Source organism: Callorhinus ursinus, unplaced genomic scaffold (genome assembly GCF_003265705.2).
Source record: "Callorhinus ursinus isolate GAN/ISIS: 27379988/994484 unplaced genomic scaffold, GSC_fseal_2.0 scaffold1, whole genome shotgun sequence".
Classification (NCBI taxonomy): domain Eukaryota; kingdom Metazoa; phylum Chordata; class Mammalia; order Carnivora; family Otariidae; genus Callorhinus; species Callorhinus ursinus.
Window position 1 is genome coordinate 59,447,093 of NW_027397063.1, and position 26,162 is coordinate 59,473,254.

A 26,162-nucleotide genomic window follows, 5' to 3' on the forward strand; every position below is an offset into this window, starting at 1 on the left:
ATAGTCTCTTGGTCCTCTCTGTCATATTTTCATCCCAGGTGTACCAGACATCCTACCTGTAACTCACGTTTGCTCAACTGAATTAACCAGCCACTGGAGTCGGCCTTCCTGAGTGTCACTTCATGTAGCACCGGGCACACTCATGAAAACCCTAGGTCCCTACCATAAAACCTCATTTAAATTTTATTTTTACAACAGGAAGAGGCATGAGAGTCATCTGGTCTAACCTCCTCATTCACAGATGAGAAAACGAAAGCCCAGGGGCCAGACAGCGTTAGAAGCAAAGACCCAGCGCCTGACCGCCAGCCCCAGCCCTCCTACTGTCACACTGGTCCTAAGAGACATCAGCTCCCTATGACAACCAGCAAATTGCCAAATGAAGATGTTTACAAAGGATGGTATCTGAGCATCACCAGGCTGATTGCAGAGGCCTTGTGTATTTAAATCTATCCTACAATCTATCCAGGCCTTCCTGAAAACCTACCATGGGCAGGGCACCATCCTAGATGCTGTGGAGAATGCAAAAATGAGTAAATCACCCTCAAGGGGCTCTCTCATTGTAGTGACAAGCACATAAATAACCAGCACATAAAGCCAAAGATATAAAGCCTCAGGTGACTCAGAAGAAGGAGACCATAAGTGGCACGGAGAAGCAGGATTCCACTTCCCTGGAAGAAGTGGAGTAGAGTCGAGGCACCTGGGTGGCTCAGTCCGTTAAGCGCTACCTTCAGCTCAGGTCATGATCTCAGGATCCTGGGATCAAGCCCCGAGTTGGATTCTCTGCTCAGCGGGGAGTCTGCCTCTCCCTCTCCCACTGCTCTCTTTCTCTCTCAAATAAATAAAATCTTTTTAAAAATTAAAAAAAAAATGGAGTAGAGTCTGGACAGCGCTCTTATAGATTTGGGGTCCAGAATCTAGTAGAAAGATGAAAAGTCAGAGAGGCAACGCCCAGGACCTGCTCAGGAATGGTGGGGCCCAGGTCCTTGGGCAGTCAGGAAGAGCACTGGACTGATCCTGCACTGTGAAGAACAATGAATGCCAGGAAAGGAGTCCAGACTCAAAACACAGAAGGCTTCTGGGCCAAGAAATGCTCAGAGAAGAACCTCTTAGTAGATGAAGCCTGAAAGGCACTGAGTGGGGAGCACCTGGGAGCCCTGGCGGGTTAGCCCAGCTCTGTGGGGAGAAGCCGTTCTTCAGCTCTACAGCCCACTAGTGCATGGGCTGATTTAACTCAGGGGAAGTGATTAGAGACGGCCAATTCGCCAGTGTAGGTCTCCCTGAGAGCGCTATGCTCTGGGATTCTCTGGGCCTCCATTCATACATTTCATTCCATTTAATTCTGCCTACCTTTTCCCAGCTGCTTAGAAACGGGAGCTGAAGTAACTAGCACTTTCTACCCTCTAACAACCCCAGGAGGGCTTTGTGCACTATAACATACTATACAAATGCATAGCGTATTATGAAAAATAAGAAGTCTTACTGATGGATGAATGGATAAGGAAAATGTGGTATACATATATCAGAAAATATTATTCAGCTATAAAAAAGAAGGAAATCCTGTCATTTGTGAAAACATGGATGGACCGTGAGGGCATTATGCTAAGTGGGAACAACTGTCAAGATTATTTCGTCCAGGGGCGCCTGGGGGCTCAGTTGGTTATGTGTCTGCCTTCGGCTCAGGTCGTGATCTCAGGGTCCTGGGATACAGCCCCACATCAGGCTCTCTGCTCAGTAGGGAGTCTGTTTCTCCCTTTCTCCCTCTGCCTGTCTCCCCAGTTAGTGCTCTCTCTCTCTCTGAATTAAAAACAATCTATTAAAAAAAAAGATTATTTGGTCCAACCCCCAACCTGATTTGTAGATCCGAAACACTACAGTCCTCACAAATGAGAGTCTAGCCTCCTTGAACACTTCCTGTTCTAAACTAATACAGTGCCTGGCTCAGAGTAAAATGCTCCATAAACATTAGTTAAATGAATCAAATTCAAACACTTGAAGTCTACCATAAATAAAAGCAGAACATTAATGATGTAAGAGATTAAAATTGAGAAAATCCATAATCTTTCTTTCCTAGGCACCTACCAGGAGCTAGGACTTAGGTGTGTTTTTAAAAAATTGACATATGAAAATAGGGAACACACACGACAGTATATAAATCACAGAATTTTAGATTGCAAAGGGCCTTAGTGGACATGTAACTTGTGATCTGATACAAAGGAATCTGAGACTCAGGGAGGTTGAGTGGTTTGTTGAAAGTTTTAAGGCAACTTCAGAGAAATGAGAACCCAAGTCCAGTGTTCTTTCCAAACATGTTATGTTAATCATCTAATTAAATTCTAAATTGTAGAGTGCAGAATATAACCCTTCTAGAACATGGCAAGGGAAAAGAACACAGTGAGTTGTAAGAGGCTTCAGAGAGGAGAAAAAGTCTAATTTTCTCTAACCAAAATTGATAATCCATTAGTTGCAAGATTGCTGATGGTGGGGATCACATTTTACTTTTCTGTGTAGTCCCAGTGTCTGGGGCACAGAGAAAGTTCAACTCATTTTAGCCAATTTTTAAGAAAGCAGCATCTTACTTATCAAAGTTAGAAGGAAGTTGCATATTATAAAGAATGTGAACATCTCAGGTCCTGCAGAAACAGTGTCTCTGCCAGGCCATACTGATGTCTCCCCTGACTCGGCCCTGATGAATGCCAAGTCTGGTACTTCATACCTCCTTCCTTGGGCCACCATGAGCATATAGCTAGGGTAAGAAGAGACTAATTTGGTCTCTCCATCTCTCGTTGCTCATTTTGCCACAGAATTTATTTCCATTTCAAGGCAGACAGTCAAGATAATCGGGAACATGTTAAAAATAATAGGCGCTTAAAAGCCTCCTTAGTAAGGAGACAGATGCATCCAGATAGCACCAGCCTCTTTTTTTGCTCCCTGACAGGTAAACAGTCACTGTAAAATTTAACAAATACAGACACTTAGGGGCGCCTGGGTGGCACAGTCCATTGAGCATCCAACTCCTGGCTTCAGCTCAGGTTGTGATCTCAGGGTCATGAGGGTGCCGTGCTCTGCGCAGAGCCTGTTTGAGATTGTGTCTCCTTCTCCCTCTGCCCCTCCTGCCCATGCTTGCTCACCTGCATGCTCTCTCCCCCTCTCTCTCAAATAAATAAATCTTTAAAAATAAGTAAATCAATAGTTTTAAAATAAAAATACACTGTATTTTTATTTTAAAATAAAAGATCTTACAACAAAAAAATGTCTATTTACATGGTTCCAAATACTCTTCCAGTTTTAGGTGGTGATCATATAGATGCTCTTATGTGGTGGGATCAGACTGTGCATGGCGTCTTTGCTCTATTTCTCTTTCCACTTTGCATCATTCACACACATTCCCATTGATGGATGTAGCTCCCCAAAATGACCAGTATATGATTATCAATATCTGCCATATTGACATGTTTATTTAATCATCTCCTTTTGAGCACAAACTTGTTCTTTTTTTTGTTTAAATAGTGCTCGGAACATCTTTGTACCAACTAATTTTTCCTTCTCCATTACAGGTTAGAATACGGTGTCAAAAGCAGAATTCTTGGCAAAACCTATCAATGGTTTCATCATCCCTGTTACATTCTGCCAGTCTGAGCCCCAGAAAGGCTGAGCCCAACGGTGCTCCCAGCAAAGGAAACCTTCATTTGTTTCCTCGTAGGCCAACAGCGAGCTCTTGGTGTCTTTTACATTGCTGGTTTTCAGATACACATATATTTTAACTTTCATTTGTTTAATTGTTCACACTGCCATGTAATGTATTTTGATGCAGAGCTATATCTTTTTCCACACCCAGACTTCACCTATGTTTCTTTTGATGTGAACTGGGTATTCATCTTTGACCACTTGTTAAATGGAATCTGAACACGAACTCAGAGAGATATACAAAGCCAGGGACTCCTGGGTGGTTCAGTTGGTTAAACGTCTGCCTTCGGCTTAAGTCACGATCCTGGGGTCCTGGGATTGAGTCCTGCATTGGGCTCCCTACTCAGCGGGGAGCCTGCTTCTCCCGCCCTCTCCCCCTTATGCCCTCCCCTACTTGTGCTCCCTCTCTCTCCCTCTCTGACAGATAAATAAATAAAATGTTAAAAAAAAAAAAGATAACCAAGCCAATTTTATTACGCTTTTTACAAATTGCAGAATTTCCATCTATTGTTTAAAAATTCAAGCAATATGAATGTGTATAAAATAAAAGGTGAAAGTTGAGGGCAAAAAGTTTCTTTCCCCTTGCTCTTTCCCCTCCCTGCAACAGTATCACTCTCCAGATAGAACCGCTGAAGTCATCTTTCTATTCTTATCATTCTTATCTGTAATTCTAGATAGAACACTGTGTCTATTTCTTGATTTAGGAATTTAGATAGCACTTAGCAGTTCCCACTATGAAGGATGAGGAATTTTGCTGACTTACACCGCCTCACCCTCGCCAGTCCTATGTTAAATCTTCCACTGGATCTTGATGGCCAGATCACAAATTCAAATGCCTATGGAGTCTGGGCAGGACACACAAGTCCAGGAAATGGGTGGGGACAAGAAGCATCACCAGGCCCTCCCCGCTCAGCTTTTGCTCTCCCACTATTAATATGAACATAGCTAGGGAAAAGGCAAGGTCACAACTGGCAACAGACTCTTGGCCGTGTGTTGGGATAGGACTAGGAATGGGGAGGACCATAGCAAGCTGGCAAAGGCACCCTTAGATGTAGACGGTGGCTCTCACTGCCCAAGTGCTGCCGTGTGGAAGCACTGCCAAGTCTTACTTTGTGTGCAAAGCCATTCAGAAATGAATTGTGTGTGTGTAGGCTTTCCATTTGCAAATCTTTGCTCGAATTTTCTGAGAACACCACTGGCCAAACACAAAAGGTCCATGTGCCGAAAATGGCCGATTAGCTGACCATGTGTGACCTCTGTCATTATGGTTTTAAGTCACGTACTCAAACTTGTTATTTGATCCATCTGTTTTAGATGGTATCTCCTCACCTTGCACTCTGTAAGCTGAGGATATCAGTGTCCTTAGAGTTTTCTCTTCCTCTCTTTCCCTGCCTCTACCTTACCATTCACCATCCCTTTACTTTGGGCTTCCCAGAGCTTACAGAGTTTGCTTTCTGTTTTGTGACTATAACTAACACTTTTGAGCTTTGTCTATGGGTTGATTTTAAAAACAGGACAATTTTCTTGATAACAATATTATATTATATAGATATTTTCTTCAAATGTCTGGTGGCCAGGAATTAACTGTTCACAATGTATAATTGAAGAACTCATTTCCAAATGTAGGTAGCTGGTGTGGGTTTTCCATCCCTTGGGTGTAGTCCTGTCTCCCCAAATGAGGCACTCGACTGCAAGCTCGGCGCACCCGAGCAGGACATACCTACTGGCAGGCTTCACTTAGAATGTCTGGGCATGGAACAACTGGACAGACAGCACAGCCAGCCATTTCAACTGCTGGCAAAGTAAAAAGACATTCTTCTGAAATACAAATATCCACACCAGGAGCTTTAGTTTTCTCCATAAGGATAGTAAGTAAACATCCTTTAACCACCGTGACCTCTGTCCTGCAGCCCACTCCTCAACTCCCCATGCTTTCACCTCACGTATGAGCCTCTCACTTCTGCCGAAGCCTCACCCCTTGGCTGTGACAGCAGGCACGGCTGACACAGCCTTCCACGCAATCCTGAGAAAATCACTCACCCATTCGCATCCCCTCCCCTGTTCTCAGTAAAGCTCTGAATTAATTCTCTTTGTAACCCTATATATGCATATCAGTGGCATATTTGGAGGGAGGAGAAGTCAGAAAGTCTGTTGAGTCTGACACTGAGCCAGAAGTGACCACCTGCTAACAACTGAGTAACTTCAGCAATACCTGTCACATCATTTCCTGTTCTGCTGCTTTTCTGGTGAGTACTACAGGAACTCTGTAACACCCACCGGGGTGTAGCCCACCACCAGCCTCCTTGCCATGCGAATTTCTAAGCCACCTGGAACAGACAGCTAGGGAAACTTTGGGAATACATTCAAGTTGGCCTAGATACCACGATTACCATTCTTCAATGAAAACGGAAGACAAAGATTCTTTCATCAAGAGATTACATTTTTCTTTGAATGAATCTTATGCCCTAAGCAAATGCTCAAGAATTTAATGTCTTGATGAATGGATAAAGAAGATGTGATATACATAGATACACACACACACACACACACACACACAATGGAATTATTACTCAGCCATCAAAAAAATGAAATCTTGCCATTTGCAATGACATGTATGAAACTAGAGTGTATTACGCTAAACAAAATAAGTCAGTCAGAGAAAGACAAATACCATATGATTTCACTTGTATGTGGAATTTAAGAAACATAACAGAGGATCATAGGGGAAGGGAGGGAAAAATAAAACAAGATGAAATCAGAGAGGGAGACAAACCATAGAGACTCTTAATCATAGGAAACAAACTGAGGGTTGCTGGAGGGGAGGTGGAGGGGTAACTGGGTGATGGACATTAAGGAGGGCACATGATATAATGAGCACTGGGTGTTATATAAAACTGATGAATCAGTGACCTCTACCTCTGAAACTAACAATACACTATATGTTAACTAATTGAATTTAAGTTCAAAAAAGCAAAAGAAAAATCAGTCGGCTGGAAAAAAAGAAAAGGGACATTGAATATATATGTCTTTGTAGATAAAGCAACAAAAATATCTCTGAAAAATTACATAGTGTTTATTTGTAAGATGGATTTAAATAAATTTGTAAAACTTCATTTTAATTGAAATTATTTTTATATTTAAAAAAGAATTTAATGTCTTATTTCTATTGTAAATGGAACAGCTACTTTTAATATATCTTCTGGCTGTGGGTCTCTGGTTTATGGGAACTGAGTTAAATGGAAGAATGGTCTCGACCAGCCCTATCCAACAGCACTTTCTGCAATGACAGCAATGTTCAATAATCTGTGTGGCCCTACCTGGTAGCTATTAGCTCCATGTGGATATGGAGCACTTAAAATGGGACTGGTGTGGCTGATGAACTGAATCTTACATTTTATTTCATTTTAATTAATATTAACCTAAATTGAAATAGCCACATGTAGCTCCTGGCCATCATACTGGATAATACAGCTCTAGAACTTGGGCAACTCATTCTCACTGAGGAGGCAAAAGACAATCAACAACAACGGATAAAACTGTAAACTGATCAAAGTAAAACTGAGTCATACATGTAAGTATTATAGGAATCCAGAGAAGGGAGCAATGGAGGGTTAGAAAGTGCATGTTTAGATCTGTGAGGAAGATCTATGTGCCAATGTGAAAAATAAATGCCAAAAGATGTGAAGCAAAAAGACCAAGTTGCAGATCAGCATACGTACATGGGCCCATTTGTGTATATGTATATATATGTGTATGTGTGTGTGTGTGTGTGTGTGTGTATGCAAATGCAGATATATGTTTCTATTTGCATAGAACATTCCTGGAAGAATCCCCCAATTGTTGACAATGGTTACCTCTGGAGAGCAGAAGTACAGGTCAAGGAAAGGAACTTGTTTACATTGTTTGAATTTTTGTTTTACAAATAGTTTAACATTTAAATCATTTTTTCTCTATAACAAAATTATTTTAGATAATTAACAAATAATACATTTTTAAGAGGCCAAAGAAGACGACTCTTTCCTGTGGTTATTACTCACAAGTGATCTTATGTGATTATTGGGAATATTCCACATCCTACGACCACAGCTCCTCTGTACTCTAATAAAATGCTTTAAAAAGAAAGCATCCTTAAGGATGAGTATCCTGAAGGAGGCAGAATTGAATTTGGACCCTATGCTGGATGAGATGGCAAGGGGGAGAAAGGGCGTTCTTGATAAAGGCATAGCCTAAGGAAGGAAAGGGAGCAGGGATGCAGGGGTGTAGGTACGCCGTGAGGGCTCTGGAAGGGCTGCACAGAGACTGGATGGGATAAGGGGAGATAAGAGCCAATAAGAAGCCTAAGATCAAGTCCCTATGAACTTGACTGGCAGGAGGTCTGGAGTCTTAGACCCTACCAACTTGGTTCTTGGGAGCACCCAACGTGTACTGAGCACCCATCAGGTGGCCGGCATCATGCTACTCCTGGGGCACAATGATGAATAAGAAATAGTCACTGAGTTCCAGAAACCAGATGAGACCTGTGACAGGGATGGCATCATACAGTGTGAGAAATACAAGATTTGGACCCAAAAGTACTGCCTCCCTCATTTACTGACGTAACATTAACAAGTTCTGTAATCATTCTGAGCCCTCAGTTCTTCCTCTATGAAAACAATGGGGAGAAGGCTACCTTACCACAAAGATGAAATGACTACAATTACATGCCTGACCCCATAGGGCGCCAACAAACACTACTTCCTATCCCACTCCGCCCCCATTCCCAACCCGAGGTTGACGGGGAAGATAAAATACTTTTCTTATTTACCCTTTCTTCTCAAAAGTGAAACCAGAACAAAGTGCCCATTTTGTGGACTGCAGGCTGGGTGAGCGGGGCCTAGGGCTGGCTATGTCAGGAGGAGGAAGGCAGGAGAGTGGGACAGGGCTGGACACCTAGGAGCTGATGGCAAAGGCCTCGCAGGCAGTGCTGAAGAACACCGTGCAAGGCTCGGGGACGTTAAGAAGGGGGAGGCCCAGTCAGACCTGCACCGCAGGAAGGACAAACTGCAAGGACAGAAGTCAGGAAGTAGGAAACAGGTTTCCAAGCCACCACAAACCCCGTCTTAATCTCCTCTAAATTCCTATAGTACAAGCAATTTGTTGAACTATTTCAAGCCTCTAATTATACACTGTCATATCCTACTGTTTTACATACACGCATTTTTCTCCAGAACTACATCAAGACTCCTGAGGACAGAAAGCACAGAAGGAAGCAGACACTTCCTTCAAATTTCTCAAGTTGGCGGAGTACTTCCAAGTTATAAGTGAACTGGGAAGAAGTTGGTGCGGGAGGGATACTACTGTTGGCTGAAGTGGAAATTGAGGAATTACTCATGCTCTCACGGGTCAGGTCTTCTCTGTTCCCTTCCTCCACCCTCCACAACTTCAACAGAAACACGCCTTGAGGAGCTGGGGCTGGCCCTTCCCTGTAAAGCCCACTTCAGTGATCACCGAGCCCCTTGGTCTGGAGGGAAGCCTCATTTGGGCTGGACTTCTCAAGAGTCACTAAAGCACTGGCTCATTTGATTCACAGCACAGCCAGGGCCTATCACCATGTTTGCTTTTTCTGATAAGAATCAATTCCAGGGCAGAGGGGAAGAAATCTCCAGTCATTTCAATGTATTTCCCCACCATCTTGCTCCTTTCACAATTGACTCTGTGTCAGGGGAAGTGGCCTATCGGCGTGTTAGCCACCTTTATGGGTAAAAGAATAGCGGAGGAGTTTCTGTCAGCCCCTGGCACTGGTGTGGCCCCGGGTATCTACGCAAAGAGGCCCCAGCACCTAGGCCCAGCGATGCCGACCCACGGTGGCACAGTCCGGCGTACTACTCTTCTCACCCTCAAGGCATCCTGCACTGTTGGGATCCCCCTATGCCTGTGGGCAGACAACAGAGCCCCACATCTGAGTTACATCCACTGTCTTGTTCCCCCAAGCAAACAGCTGCCCCCTGACCACCCTGTTCATGCCTAGCAGGCTTTCTCATGGGAAGAGGCCCACACAGGCGTTGGAGTGGGTTCAGGGTCATTTGGCAGACAACTCTGGGATCCCAGGTGCTCAGAACATGGGGGATGGTGTGGCTCTAGCCGGCAACCCTTAGGCAGACAGATCCCCTGCTGTGAGGTGAGGGTATAGCCAGATGAAGGAACAGGGGTTTCTAGAATGTGGGCTCAGGTTGCCTGGGTCTAGAGGTAGTACTGATGAGATGCAGATCCAAAGTTTTATGAGTTCTTAAACCTATAATCTCCAGTTGACAGAGCCAAGAAAATTTTTTAAAAGGCAGGCAGCTTTGGCTTAATCAACAGACGCTGATTGCATAGTGGGTTTTCTATAATGACATTATAGAAAATGTCATTAACAGTTACATGATATTAACTCACCTCCTAACCCCATATGGTTGACTTCCTCTCATAGATCCTAGACCCTGTCAGTTCAGGCCAGATGGCCAGAGCCAGGGAGGAATGAATTCTAGAATGCTTTAATTGCCGGGCCACCTTCAACTCAGAGTAAGGTACTCCCATCACTATTGGTCGATTTGGTAAGAGTCTGAAAGAGGGTTTTTTTCTTTTTCTTTTTCTTTTTTTATTGCAATATAACTGACCTATGACATTATGTTAGGTTCAGGTATATAACAAAATGATTCTATATATGTATATATTGTGAGATGATCACCACATTAAATCTAACATCCATCACAACACAGTTATAATTTTTTTTCTTGTGATAGAACTTTTAAGATCAACTCTCTTAGCAACTTTTAAATATACAACACAGTAGTGTTAACTATAGTCCCCATGATGTACGTGACATCTCTGTGACTTATTTATTTTATAACTAGAAGTTTGTACCTTTCTGCTTTTATCCATTTTGCCCACACCCCACCCCCACCTCTGGCAATCACCAATCTGATTCTCTGTATCTATGACTCTGGTTGTCTCTTTTTCTTTTTCTTTTTCTTAGATTACACATATATAAGAGAGATCATATAGTATTTATCTTTCTCTGTCTGATCTGAAAGTTTTTCATTCTTCTCTGTGCTATGTCTTCATCCCTATTTATTCTCATCAGTTAAAGAGATAATAACTCCACAAGCATCTCATTGGGAGTTTATCAGTTAGGAATGCATTTTTGTAAAATTTCCTGTGTGAATAACCACAACCAAAGATCCTATCTAAAAAAGTGTTTATGCCCTAGGATTTTTTGTCTCTTAGTTGCTGGTCAATCCTCAATGTTTTGGTTTGTTGCCTCATGGTTTTAATATGGCTATTGAGCACCAGACATCATTACCTGCATTGAAGGCAGGAAGCAGAGGAGGGGTGGAACATGAGAGCACCAGTGATTTTTTTTTTTTTTAATCAGAAAAGCAGGAGCTGTCCCAGAAATTCCATAGCCAGCTTCAGCCAAAATGTGTCACCGAGCCACCTCTAGCTGGAAAGAAAGACTCCACAATGGCTTCTAGAGTAGAAAAGGTCAAGGGCAAAGGGAATTGGTAATGGGTTATGTGTTGGCTGTCCAAAGGGTCTGCCATAAGGTGGAAAAGCCCTAATGGATGTGAGGTACTGAGACGTACAGAGCTGAACAACTTGTAGTTTGGAGCTTCTCAGAATAAGACATGAGCCACAAGGGTTATCTGTGGTCCCACCTTAATGTCACCCAATGTCATCTTTCTTGATAGAAAGAGAGGCTTTATTGGAGGAAAGGGCTCATTAAATCCTTAGCCTATAAATAGAGGTATAATAAGGAAATGAGGGCAGGGCAGCAACAATTTTATCTCTTGAAGGAGTAAAAACAAAAAGTACAAATTTGAACCAACTTCTAATTACCAGCTTCAGAAGGCAGCAGGAAGCAAACCTTTATAACTTTCTCACATCCTGGTAGCCACTGTTTTTCTCTGCAGTGATGGGAGGGTCCTTGTGCCCTATTCAGAAGAAGCTGGCACATCCCAGGACCCTCCACACCAGGCGTTAGGACTTGAGCTGGTGATGGCAACTTTACAGAGGGGAGTAGATGGAGCTCCTGGGGGCTGCCACAAAGAAGAGAAGGGTTCATGCCTGCTGCAATGGCCACCAGCCTGGGCTTAAGCAGTAGCTTGAAGGCTTAATTTTAAAAAGTCACTCATTCAAAAGAGATTCTGCAAGAGCCCAGTTAATGAAGAGCTGAGATCCCGAGGTCACTGTGACAGACACAAGGACTGGTTTGGTGCAGAATAAGCATCTGGAACAGGATGGACCCCAGCACCTGGAGGGAGAGGTCTGCAGGGTCAACTGGCTGCAGCAGTGAAGGGTAACATGCACTGGAGGCAGAGAACCACTGGCTACACTCAGTGGGTAACCCTGTTTAGAGCTCAGTCTTTTATAACTAGCACCTCCTGCTCAAAGCCCACATCCCTCCAGGTTAACACCACCTTACTTCTCCCTTCTGTGAGGGCATCAGGTCAGGAACACTCCCTGTTCGACTGCGCCTCTGGTAGCAAAAACAACCAGCATCCTCATTCTGGAATCTTCTGAAGTGGCTCTTCCCTAATGCAAAACAGCCCTCTGTGCCCTTTGGTCTGGTATCATACACACTTGCAGCATGCTAGTTTAAGAGCACTTTTGAAGACAGCCTCTGCATTTCCGTTTGCAAGCTCTCGGATGGAGCCCGACCCTCCCACCTAAGATCTCTCTGGAACTATCTTCCACCAGCATGCTGCCAGGGTGTTGTTCTGCATTAATTCCAGGCAGGTTGGAAGGGGTAAAGTAGCTCTGCAGGCTGACTTCTAAGGAATGCATTCCTTTTGACATATAAACCACATGCAGTATAGAAAGTTAACTATCATCAATATAAGCAAAATAAAATCCTCAGAGAATGCTGTACTTTAAGAGCGCTGCAGTCCACGTTGTGAATGCTTTCAATCCACTGAATTGTTTACTTTATGATGGTTCAATTTATGTTGTGTGAATTTTACCTCATTAAAAAACTACCATATTACTATACTTTTTAACTTTAGGAAGTGGTTTTACTGTTTTCTTCCTCAATTCATTTTCTTTTCACATTCCTGGAGGACAGAAATACAGAAACCATGAGTTGTTTCTTCTCAGATAAGGAAACCCAGGTCCATAGAAGGTGTGAAGCCAACAAGAGGATGGCCGAGCTACAAAGAGCTCAGTGTGCTGATGCCTGGGCCAGGGCTCATTCTACGAAGTTCCAAAGCAAATAACTCAAGGGCATGGTCCCTTGGTGACCTCCAAAGGCAGCAAAGGAAGCAGAAGCACCACCATGCTACAGAGGAAGCTACGTCCTCTCTTCCTCTCCATGTCTGCCAGAATTTGAGAAGGAGTTCATCTCTCCAAGGCAGTAGGGCAAGAGGGAAGGTACTGGAGATGAGATCAGTTTTGCTAGGCCATTTTTTTCAAGTTCATTTTTTATATTTTATCTTTTAAGTATAAAGTCAGTGTTTTATAACACCTTCACAGAGTGGTCCAGCCACCATCGCCATCTCATTCCAGAACATCTCCATCGTCCCCAGGAGGAACCCTCTACCCATTAGCAGTCAGTCCCTACCCTTTCTCCCCGGCCCCTGCAATCACCAATCCACGATAGCTGTGCCTACTCTGGACATCTCATACCCATGGAGGCATTCAGAGTGTGGCCTTTTGTGCCTGGCTTCTCTCCCTTAGCAGAGCCTTCTCAGTGTGCATCCACACTGCAGCATGTAACAGTAGGCCACTCCTTTCCACGGCATAAATCCCCAGGGATTCTTCCACTGCTTCTTTCCTGCCAGCTGTGGGGATGTGGGGACCATAGTTAGGGCAACAGAAAAGAGCCCTCATTCTGGCAGGGCCCAGAAAGAAGAAAACAGACCCCTCTGCAGCGTCGCCAACATTCCCCACGATCTTCTTCCTTATGACAAGGACTGTTAGGTCAGATCCACTGGCCAACCCCGCCTTAACTACAGGACCCCGTGGAGCACGCATCACAGTGCAGCCTGCGCACTCTCCACATGGCGAGGGCCATCCTGCACGAGGCCAAACCTGGTGCTGAAACAAAGGCAAGGCCTGGTGTCATCTGGGATGAGGGATGCGCTTGACCCCTTCCTTCTACAAGTGTGCAGGGGCCTGCTCTTAAATTGTAGATTCATAACGCCACCTATGAATCTCTCATCACCTCAGCTGTCTTCTGCTCAGATCAAAGCCTCCTAGCCTCTACAGTGTTTCCTGGGATAGATCCCCCATGATTAACCCAGGATAAATAATACTCGCAAATGTCCCTGACGTCCACGTGCATCTTCATGTCAAGCTGATGATGGGACTTCCTGATGGCCTGAGCCAGCAGCTCGTTACAAGTCTCTCCACTTGGGCATAACCTGGGTATTCTTACGACTGTTCTTCAGTGTCCTCAACTTCTTCTTCTCCTTTCTAGCACAGGTGGACAAGGGGTTACCATGCCCAATTTGCAGAAGAAGAAATGGAGGCCCAGTAAGAGCAAGAGACCAGTATTCATTAGCAAAAGGTAACTGGTAACTGATAAGGGGTCCCATCTTCCACTGCACTGCTCTGGATGCGCCAAGTGGATACACGAGAGGGCTGGTTAATGAAACACTCCTTTGAGGGAGGAGGTGAAAGAAAAATTACAGTTTCTTCTCAACTGTCCAGATTTGTGGGCACATATTTCGACCCAAGCTATATGGTTCCTGCCACCAGCCCATGTCATCTTCTACAATTAGGTAGCACGTACCCAGAACATGTCCTATGTTAACAGCAAAATGTCTCGGTGCCCCTTCCCACCCCCGAGTTCTCCAGCACAGACCAAAGTCAACTATAAACCAAACAAGTCGGGTAAACTGATAGATATTCACTTCATGTGTGGGTCCAAAGAAAACTAGGCTTCCACGCGATCCAGCCTGCTGGGGAAAGGGCTGCCAAAGCAGTGACAACCCTGCCCCATCTCCTCTCCGGCCTCCCCTCCAGCCACGCGTCTTACCCTCCCTTCAAACTTGGCAGTGGCTCCTTCTCTGATGCAGAGGTTCCGAGGGGGCACAATGAAAGCAGGGGCCTCGGTCAGGGACACGGAACCGACTCTCGGGTGATCCACACTGACGGAGGTTTTAGAAACCTGGGTTGAGGCAGCCAGCTTCACATCCCCCATGGTCTGCAAACAGGAAGGAAGACCAGGTCAGATGAGAGAAGTGCAGCCCCTCATCCCTGTGCATGGCCAGCATTCCCCGTGTGCAGGTGGGGCCCCTGTGCCGTGGGTTCTGTCAGGAGTGGGTGCCCCGTTAGGTCAGGGTCGGCCTGGAGCTCCTCTCTGGGAATGAGGGGCTCTGTGTCCTCCACAGGCAAGGCTGCCGGGGCGAGGCCCATCCCGCACCAGACACCAGGGCCACAGGCCCGCCTCCCCCAAACCCTACGGAGAACTTCTAGGAAAGGCGCAGCTGGGGTAAGAACAGAGGGACCCGCTGATCTCAGCATTTTTACAGCTGACATCTAAAACCAGTATTTAATAGTCATTGGCTCTTCAGGATCAACAAGTAAGTGAGGCACTCATGGTAGAAAGTAAAACTGCTTTTGCGTGAACCATAAGAGCTCACGGGCTAAAGAAAAACAGGATTCATCTTCTCAGAAAGGAAAGAATTTGGGGTTAAAGCAGCAAGGATCCTGGCTGAGGTGAGGAGAGGTGAGGGTGGGCGAGTGAATGGAGGAAAGGAAGCGCGTCTAGGGAGGACATCCCATTTCTAGGGACTAGATGGTGGAAAGCCTTGCAGGTCACAGAATGTCAGAGAAGGGAGCATTCTAAGATTATTCAGGCTATTTCCTCCATTTGCAATGGGAGCCTAGAGAGGGTAAGTCACTAGCCCAAAGAGACAAAGCAAAATGATGGCATCACTGGCAAGAATACCTCAAGCTCTTTGCTCCTGGCACAGGGCCCAGTTGGGACTAGACAGGATGTTGATGGGGGCTGGCAGATTAGCTGGGACATAGGGACTTCCTTAGGATTGATTCCAGGAGTGGAATTAGTAACAGGGACATATCTGAGTTCTTGGTGGTGAGCAGCAGAATAGACTCTGGCTCTCATAAACAGAGAAGGGATTTGTTGGAAAGATGGGGAAGGAGGATCTCCTCAAATCCACGGGAAAGACTGGAGGACAAGGCTGGGAAAACAGGCAGCAGTTGAGAGAAGCCTGGTGGTCAGACCTCAGGCAGTCAGTGGACACCCACACACCAGCTGGAGTGCATCCCTAGTCTCCCTGCTCCAAGTTCCAAGTCCAGGTGGGAGCCTCACCAGGCTGGACCAGCTTAAGATTGGGACCACGTCTTACTTGCCATGGAACAGTGGTGTCAGGGGCATGTAATTAGTTTATTTAAATTTATAACATCTAATAAAAATAAAGTAGGGATATGCCTTTTGAAGCTCACGTTAAAGTAACAAAGACCTGGGTTCGTTTATAACAGGGCACATCCCCTGCCTGACAAACCCAGCTTTCTCTTTTGCTGATAGGGTATTAGCTATGTAAACAAAATCTTTTCCAAATGATAAGACTCACAGGTTCACAAGCAGTAGATAACAATATAAGCAAAACTTCTGTAGCACTTACCATCCCCCAGGAACTATTCTAAGCACTTTCAAATAACAGCTCATTTGCTCCTCATGTGAACACTAGGAGACAGTTAATATCATCATCCCCATTTTATGGATTAGAAACGGAGGCACAGCAAGATTAAGAAATTTGCCCAAGGTCATGGCATTTAGTAGGGGCCAGAACTGGCACTTGGACCCAGGCGTCTGGCGCCAGAGCTCCTATTCCTAACCAGTGGCCTTCTTGCCCCCTGTAAGCAGTCATAGTTGGCTGGTGGCAAGGGGCTCTGAGGTTGGGGTAGACAGCAACAGAGCCACTAGCATATACATGTGAAATTAAGGTTTTCTGCATGTCAAAACACACCATCCGTAACATAGAAAGATGGATGGGATAAACGGTTTGCAGCAAAAACAAAGGGCTGGAATACTTTGCCACTAAGAAGGAAACAGCCCCACAGACAAATGGGCAGAGGCTATGACTTGAGCAGTTCACTGAAGACAAACAAATGGCCACTAAACAAAGGGACACTGCCTGGCCTCGATGAGAATCCAAGAGTACAAAGTAAGAACTTATCTTTTTTAAAAAACTGACCACACTGACATTTAAAAAGAAACATAAGGGCGCCTGGCTGGCTCAGATGGTTAAGCATCTGCCTTCGGCTCAGGTCATGATCCCAGGGTCCTGGGATCGAGTTCCGCATCGGGCTCCCTGCTCCTTGGAAGCCTGCTTCTCCCTCTGCCACTCTCTTTCTCTCTGTCTCTCATGAATAAATAAATAAAATCTTTTAAAAAAAAAAAGATAACATAAAATGCCAGTAAGACTGTGGTAAGGTGGCACACTCACCTCAGGGGGAGGGGCATATCAATTGGTGCGATCTCTCCAGAAGGCAATTTGGCAAAGAGATTCTGGAAAAAAAAAAGTCCATCTCTCCTCCCAGAAATCCTACATTCAACAAGGTACTTTTTTTTTTTTTTGAGAGAGAGAGCGAGAATGAGCAGGGGAAGCAGCAGAGGCAGAGGGAGAAGCAGGCTCCCTGCTGAGCAAGGAGCCCTATGTGGGACTCGATCCCAGGACCCCGGGATCACGACCTGAGCCGAAGGCAGACGCTCAACTGACTGAGCCACACAGGTGCCCCTAGCAATGTATTTATTATTGGGAAAGAATCAGAGATGCAGCACAAAATTTATATCTAAGGATGCTAATCACATTATTTATAGTAGAAGAAATAGAAAAATAATCCTGTGAAGTAGAAACAGAAAGAAAGACTCAGTTAAGTGTCTACCCAGAGAACTGGTAGAGCACAGTGGAGTATCAGGCGGCTATCCAAGTGTATGTTTACAAGGAAAATCATGATAGGAATTGAATGACAGAAATTTTAAACTCAAAGTTAAGTTTTATTATGGAAAATTTCAAACATACAGAAAAGTAGAAAGAATGATAAAATGAGCACCTCAAACACCCATCGCCTAACTCCAACAATTAACATCTTGCCATATTTCGATCACTGTGTCTGCACCACCATTTTAAAGTCATCGTGATATTTTAATGGCAAAAATCAGGACATATTCATTCACTCAATTAAAATAGATTTCTTGAACATCAACTATGTGCCAAGTTAGGTGTTTGAGACAGAGCAGTGAACAATTACGTGTGTGTGGCCAAGTGTGGTAACATGCTGGTAGGGAAGGAATGGGGTTCTCAAATCCTGCAGAACCCCCCCAGACCACACCCTAGAGGGAACACTGCTCCCTTTGCCCTCCTCCAATGGCACAGATACACTCAGCCAGGGGTGGGCTCAGGAAGCATGAGGCTCAGACCCTGCCACAAACCCAGGGGCACTGCCACTTTCCAGCCATGAAGCTACAAGGGACTTCAAGTCTCTTGGCCTCAGTTTCCTTTTCTGTAAAATGGGCGTGATAACATCAGCCTCAGAAGGCTGCAGGGAGGATATGAGTGAGAGCGCACACAGAACACACAGCGCAGCGTGAAAGGGGTTCAATCAGTAGTAGCCGATCAACACTGTCATCATCCAGTTCCCAAAGAGAAGCTGGTCTCCCCCCGCCGCAGGACACAGGCCCTCTTCATCGAGGACAGCAAGGAGCCCAGTCCGACCCGGTCACCTTCAGGGCAAGGGCATCTGAGCGGGATTACTGGGACCAGCGGTAGGAAGAGGATGGCAGAACTCCGTGAGGAGGCAGGGAAGGCAGGCCTGAGGCCCACAGCAGCCTCCCTCAGCACTGTCATGTCTGTTCCAGCAGCACAGCTGAATGGGGCCGTCCCCACAGTCCTGCCAGGCAGCTCTGACTATGCTCCTCTCACAAATGATGACACCGAAGCTCAGAAATAACCCCTGTCCAAGGTCACAGAGCGAAGAAGTAGAAACCAAAACCAAGTCCGACCTCAGTCCTACCCTGCAGGCCTCCTAGAGCACCCCATGACCCAGACGAGGCATTTCCTACTGTCCCCAGGCAAGGGAGATAAAGTAGACAGAAGCCTGGGAGCTCCACAGAGGATGGGGGACAGCGAATGTGCCTGCCCTTCTGCTCTCAGGCCTGGCTTTGAAAGACATGAGACTCTTCCCCCTCTGCTTTCTGGGGAGCTGAAAACTAGGAGTGGTGACATCAGGCTCAGGACCCTCTCTGCATATCACCCTGATCCAAGATCTTCTGAGGTCTGTCTAAATCTCCTGAAGGGCCTGGATGCTATCATCAAAGGGAAAGTGCTTGGCTTCAAGAACACAGAAGACAGAAGTCATCTATCCCTAGGGGAGGTCTGGCTTCATGGTTAGAAAAGGAACAGGCAAGTCAGTATAGCCAGGAGACATCCAGTCCCCTACAAGGTGGTTGTGGGGGGGTAGTTACTTAACTATCAGGCGAGCAGGACCATAGCCCAGTCCCAGGCTGGCCAGACACACAAATAGCTTCGCTCAGCCCATCGCCCTGCCCACTGACATCAGCAGCATAAACAGAATCCATCCACATTGACAAGTAATGGTTACTGACATAATTGGGATGTTCTATATCAAAAAATAATAATAAATCAGGGGCGCCCAACTGGCTCAGTAAGTGCAGCATGCGACAATTGATCTCAGGGTGGTGAGTTCAAACCCCCACATTGGGCGTAGAGATTACTTAAAAATAAAATTTTTCAAATAATAATAATAACTATAAAGCAAACCAAACCATCCTTATTCCCTTCTAATCTCTAGTCCAGCCTGATGACCACATTCCAGTGGAGAACACCAGAGGGGCTGGCTAACTTCTGCCATAATTTCTCTACTGATAGAGCAGTGCTCAGTGGCTTGAAACACACCCAGCTCGGGGGGTTCGTTCAATACCAGTTAAATGCAGATCAAAGGACAGAGAATTAAGAGGAGAAAAAAAAATGAAGGAGGGGGTCAAAGAGAGAGGGAGGCAGCCGCCCCCCCACAATGCTCGGGCCAAAGCTCACCTCCAAATAAGGTTTTCACAAGTAACATTAATCATCCAAAGCAGCCCTAAGTTAACTTGACTTTAATTTGATCAAAAGCACTTGAAATTGTTTCTTGAACCCAGAAAAGAACATTTTCAACTATGGCCAGAAGAGAGTGAACTCTGAGGCAAAAAGACTCAGAAGAAATGTTAAAAATTAGGGATGAAGCTATATGGCAGAACAAGTTTAGGGAAACCAGCTGTCCGCTTCTCTACCCAAAGTGCATACATTTAAAATGATCGCAGTGGGACGCCTGGGTGGCTCAGTCAGTTAAGCGTCTGCCTTTGGCTCAGGTCATCATTCCGGGGGGGGGGGGTCCCTGCTCAGCAGGGAGACTGCTTTTCCCTCTCCCACTCCCCCTGCTTGTGTTCCCTCTCTCGCTGTGTCTCTCTCTGTCAAATAAATAAATAAAACCTTTTAAAAAAATAAATAATAAAAATAAATAAACAAAATGATCTTGGTCTTTCAGCACCTAACCGGGCAGCAAGGCATCCTGGAAATACCACACCTTCCCTCTAGGGCTGGGCTCCCAGCGGGCTCTGCACTGGCAGCCTGGCAGCCAGCCTTGAACCCACCCCCACCTCCCCACCCCCCCTTCCTGGTCCGCAGGGGAGGCAGCAAACCACCCAGGTGCGAGGGCCCCAGGCAATGACAGCTCCGCTCTCTGCGTGTTAACCTTCTCTCTGCGGTGCACTCAGATCCTGACCAATTCCCTAATCGCTCCTAACACCGGAGTGAGCTGCTCCTTGGCTGCGGGCTGTGCCAGGTGGACTTGCTGTGACCCACAGGAGCAAACCGTGGGGCAGAGCCACATACCCGAGAACCAACATGCCTTACCGTGGCCTCTTCCCCAGGCAGCTCTCCCATGAGTCGGGACGCGCGGGCAGCCACGCTTTACCACTGGACAGCAGAGAATCCTGTCCAACGTCCGTCTGAGGAGGAAGACAGTGAAGGAGAGCCAGGGACGCTGTGGAGCCCAGAGCTAGACTGAAAAGTTAAGGGGCGTCTGCCTGACTCTGCTCGCAGATGTTGCAACTTGCCTTCTGCCGGGCAGCCAACTTCACTCAGTCAGGGAGATCTGTTGTTCTAATCCGCCCAGCTGGGGTGACCTTTGAAACCCCGGGCTGCCAGCTGTAGAAGGTCTCAATGGAGTCCCAGGGAGACCAGGAGTGGAAGCTCACAGGTTTTTACTTGTTCAGAGCTGCCGATTCCAATCTCAGTGTGGAGCAAAGGGAGGACGCTGTCAAGCAGAGAGCTGAACCCTTGGAGGGACTGGGCACACCCCCAGCTCCACATCTGGCCTGGAACGTCACTTACCCCTTGGCACATCTGGCATGGGATTACCACACAGGGCTCATGGGATATGTGCCTCCTGAGACCCAGCTCTTTCCTCCTTAAGCTAAAGAAGCCCTGCTTACGATCCCTGGAGTGAGGGAAGCCCAGAGAACAGACGGATGGGGAACTTCTGTGCTGCAATTGTCTTAAGGAATCTGGGCTGAGATCTGAACCAGGCTCCAAGTGTTCATGTCGCACACAGGACCCAGCAGGGCTCCTTCTGACCCCTGGGGAGCTTCAGGAAGGGTCCTTGGTGCATACCTCTAAAACATGGTAGCAAGGTAATGCCCAGCCCAGTCCTTCTCCGGGGGAGAGAAGGATTTCCATAGTTCCAAAGGGATCTCTCATGCTATGCAACTCATGCCATGGGACAAACTGCAGATGTCTGAATCAGGAATGACGTGGCTTTAAGCTTTTCCATTGGGCCCTGTCTGATCCTTGAGTAACTGGTATTCTTCTAACACCTTCTAACACCTGGGGGACCCCTTACCCTCTAGCTCAGCAGTTCTCAAATTTTTGGTTGCAGAGCCCCTTTATGCTCCTAGAAATTAGTGAGGATTCCAAAGAGCTTTTGTTTGTGAGTTATTGCTAACAATATTTACTGTACTCAAAATTAAAACCAATAATTCATTCAAAAACATCAATAAGCCCATTATATGTTAACATAAATAACACTTCTAAAAGAAAAAATATATTTTCCAAAACAAAGTTGAATGAGAAGAATTGTTCATTTTTGCAAATTTCTCTAATGTCTGGCTAATAGAAGACAGCTAGATTTTCTAATCTGCTTCCACATTCAGTCTACTGTGATATCACTGTATTTGCAGCTGCTGGAAAACTCCACTTGAGAGAGAAGGAGGGTGAAAAAGGCAAATGCCATCTGATTACAAAGATGATTTGGACCTCTGGGCCCATGAAAGAGTCTCGGGGATCCCAAGGGTCCCCTGGGGGCACACTTTGAGAACTGTTACTTTAACCCATCCCCCTGTTCTCCCCAGTACCATCTGCTCTCATGTCTGTCCTCCTAAAAATGCACAACTAGAAAAGGAAAAGTGGTTTTATAGGAGTAGTGGAGTGTGGCTTTGAGGAACGGGTGAGGAGGGTGAATCGATATCTAATTTGGTTCCACCTTTTCTTCCGAAGAGAATGGTTGGACAAACGTGCACCTGAGAGATCTGAAGCTAACACAGACACTGATGAAGAGAACACCTTTAAGTTACTTAAGTCCTTGGCCAAGACTGAATATAAACTCCAGACTTCTGGAAGACATGGTAGATATTTGAATATTTTACGGCTAATAAAGGAAGAAAGAAATCCGAAAAACAATGCTGTTCACCACTGAGGAATGGAGGTAAATTCAGATCTAAGTCTTTTTAGATGGAGGTCTCTGGTGGTGGCAACAGGACTGGAGAGTCATTTTGAGTTGGACAGAGCTAAGGACAATAACGTGGACAAAAACATGGGAGGCATGTCTATCAAACCTGTGGGTTAGACTAAGCAAGTAGGAACAGCTAACATGCTAAACACAGCTAGCATGTTAAATACAGCCCTGAAAGATCAGCAAAATGGACCAGAGCTTAAGAGGAAACTTAAAAGAACAATTTTTAAATTGAATACTTAGGTTCGGGAGCAAACACAGGAGTGCCTGGGTGGCATGGCTGGTTGAGCGTCTGACTCTTGGTTTTGGCTCAGGTCATGATCTCAGGGTCGTGGAGCCCCACGTCAGGCTCTGCGCTCAGCTCGGAGTCTGCTTGAGACTCTCTCCCCCTCTGTCCCTCCCTCCCTGCACTCTCTCTCTCTCTCAAATAAGTCTAAAACAACACAACACAACACAACTACCCAAGTACAAACACAACTACCGAAGTACAAAACGGCTGATTGGAAACATTGCACACAGACCTCTGGTCCCACAGAGATTAGGCTCGTCCCATGTTAGCAGTGCGCATCAAATCCCCTATGTCCTTTGTCCCAAGGCTCAGAGTTGACAGCCACGTGGTTGTGTGGTTCTATGATTAACATCTGTCTCCCCGCCACTGGAACACAAACTCCACCAGGTCACAGATCCCGTGCGTTCCACTAACTACTGTATCCCCAATGCCTACAATACTAATGAGCACATGACAAGTTCTCAACAAATACTTGTGGGATACATGAATGAACAGAAAGTTGGGCTAAAAAAGTATTTAAAAAAAATCTCTTCCAAACTAGGACACCACTTAACTTTATTGTATAGGGAATCCTGAGAACATTAGAGAGAGGATGTAGGGAAAGGAGCGGGAGAACAGGTCACTCCAATAAAAAATCTACCCCTCTGGAGCCTATAGGTGTTTGGCCCAGACACATGGGTGCCAGTCTGGCTTTAAACCAGGCATGTGACCCTTTCTACTCTGCTTCTCAGTCTTCCAGCATGTGAAATGGGCACTATGAGCCTTGGATAGACTGAGTTTCCTGCTGGCATTTCCAAGCGACTCGGATCCAGGTCCCTGGTTTCCCAAGTGAAAGCACTCAAAGGCAGCCCACTCTGTCCCCCACAGCTGAGTTCTTCCCTGAGCCACCAGGCAGGTGGCTGTCCCCTGGCCTTCCTGGGCCTTTCCTCTAGAAAAGCACAGTAATGGAGGATCTGAATTTCTGCAGGCAGATGAGCTGCCCACGTCAGCCCGGCCACATCAGCAGAGCAGCAAACCACAGGCAGGAGGACGATGCGAGCTCAGCAACACTACTCCGAGTGCCCACATCTTTGGCAGAAAGTTATTTTTAAATTTTCGTAAACGAGGACACACACACACACACACGCACACACAGATCAAATCAAATAAACACACCCAACCGCACACACAGTGTGAACGAGTGAGGCCTGGTCTCCTGGAGCTGCTCTCTTCCTGTTGGGATTCTTGCTTAATTTGGGATTTAATGAGAACAGGCTGAGAGAAGCTTTTTGCAATAAAAGTCACATGCAAAAAAAAAAAAAAAAAAAAAATCAAAGCCAGAACCAGAAACCCTGATTATAACTAAATTCGCAAAAGGCACATTTCTATCACAATTAGCCAACAATCCTAAGTTCATTCATTTTTGTTGTCAGGTATTATTGCTACAGAAGTAAATCTGGGGTCACCAGTGTGTTGATCCAACCATCGCCTTCTCAAACACCATGCCTCCTCCCTCCATTCTGTTAAGTCATACGAACTGAGCTGAGTTTTTTAAACCCCATGAGATGAGCACTGGGATACTCACCTAGGGGTAGCCCCCACCACCCTCAGTCCATGGGGGTCCAGAAAATCACCTTGGGGAACAGGAACCGCGCTCACGGTTCCCATCCCCAGGATGCCCCATGGAGGGGAACAGACTGCTCGACAGTCAGATGTTGCATTCTCCACCACTAAACCGGGTGGCCTGAGGCAAATGAAAACCCCTGAAAGTCTTAGTTTACTTATCTGTCAAACGGGGCTCCTGCTAATACCCCGCTACCTACGAGGTGGCCACGAGGGTCAGCAATGTGTATGTAAAGCAGCCCAGCCCAGTCTCTGGCAGAGAGTAAGAGCTCAATCCATAGCAGCTGCTGTGGTTAACATCATTGTTGTTTTAAGCTCTCTTTCAGAAGCTCAGAGGATAGAAGCAGCCTTGGCCATGGAGGGGGCCACAGGAGAAATTGGGAGGCATCACGGCGGGTAAAATGGCACCAGTGAGACAGTCAGCAACTCTGGGACTCACTGTGGCTGCACCCTGACCGGCCGTGCGGTCTTAAGAAAGTCACTGCCCTTCTCTTCCTATGGTCCTTTCTCTGTGTGGCCTGATGGGCCTCTCTGGACACTTCCTGCCCTAGTGTACCTGTGTCTCTAGGACTGCCGCCAGCCCTCCCTAGGACACCTGGGCAGGCGGGAAAGGTTCAGCCGAGGGAGCCAAGCCCAGAGCAGGAACATGATGCAGGACACCAAGAGAGGAGGAAAGAAATTTCTGTCCCCAGCCTGCCATGCAGGGCTTCGCAGGCTGGGCGGCCGAATCAGGTAGGCATACATGTCACCAAGGCACACCTGCAAGACACCAACACCTGCCATGAGGACAGAGACGGGGCCAGTGCTGAGCACGGGCACTACACGATTATTCCAGCTTTGCAGCCTCTGGCCAGCTCCCAAGTTGAGCCTCTCCATTTTCGATGGAGTCCATCCAGAGAGAAACTGGGGCTGAAAACACTGAGGGGAAACCCCAGGAAAAAGAAGGACAAAAAGAGAGAACCGGTAAGAGCGGCTAGTCAGTGAGCATGTGACTTACCTCACTGAATCCCTTAGAATGGCAAATATTAACACCAAAATTAATGGGCAGAGTGTTGGGGGAGTACCATTCACTCATAAAGTAAACGGAACATATTCCTTTTCTTTCCACTACTTTATTCTTCCCCCGCCCCAGCCCAGTCAACCTGTAGTTACTCAGTGACAGAGAGATGAAGGAAGATCTAGAAAGGAGAGGGAGAAGGAGAAAAGGAAAGACCACCACTCTGGGCCAGGAGTCTCCTCTCCTGCTCTTCAGAGAAATCCAGGAAAGCGCTGGAAAAGAAGGCCCAGAAAGGAAGTGAGTCTCATGATGCTGCTGACCACCCCCTGGCCCAGAGGGGGCTCTGAACAGCTTCTCCAGCTCCAGACTGGCATGTCCCACCCCTTCTTTCTGAGTCTGCCTAAAGCACACGCTACCCCCTCTGCTTTCTGCAGGGAGCTGGAGTGTGGCAATGATCTGAAGGGACAGTCCTAAGGACTAAGTTTCTAAGAACACAGATGTACACGAGGGATGAGCAGAGCTCACAGTTTCGGGCCCCTAGCCCATTTCTCCTGGGAAAATAACTGTGGTTGGACCGACATCAGGCTGACTGGAGGAGAGGCTGATGTGAGGAGACAGAACGAGCAGGACCCCTTTGTGGGAGTCCTGCCTTTCCATGCGAGAGCCTCCGGCCTTGGCTGGAGCAGTGTCTTCCGAGGAGCCGGGCAGCAGGAAGGCCTGCCGACAGGAGGGGCTGCGGAGATAGGGAGAGCTGACAAGAACCAAGGCAGAGTGTGAAGACTTTCTGCAGCCCCAAGCCGTCCACAGCCCCTGCTG

General features: G+C 46.4%; 1 protein-coding gene and 1 long non-coding RNA gene across 6 annotated transcripts in view; one reads left to right on the plus strand and one right to left on the minus strand.

Annotated features, from left to right (window-relative positions):
• LOC141373108 (uncharacterized) overlaps nt 1-4,092 on the plus strand; it is a 39,825-nt gene extending 35,733 nt beyond the window's left edge. Inside the window, exon 5 of the long non-coding RNA XR_012378783.1 lies at nt 3,555-4,092. This is a non-coding gene — a long non-coding RNA (uncharacterized lncRNA). The remainder of the gene's footprint in view (nt 1-3,554) is intronic.
• MYLK (myosin light chain kinase) overlaps nt 1-26,162 on the minus strand; it is a 259,025-nt gene that overhangs the window by 152,609 nt on the left and 80,254 nt on the right. For 4 of the 5 annotated variants that reach the window (XM_073894402.1, XM_073894398.1, XM_073894396.1 and 1 more), the window contains exon 1: nt 14,681-14,848. The exons of the other annotated variant lie outside the window; for it this stretch is intronic. In XM_073894402.1, coding sequence (XP_073750503.1) covers nt 14,681-14,845 — 165 coding nt within the window. In that variant the 5' untranslated portion in view covers nt 14,846-14,848. Of the gene's footprint in view, nt 1-14,680; nt 14,849-26,162 lie in introns of those variants that run through there. 5 annotated transcript variants of the gene reach the window in all.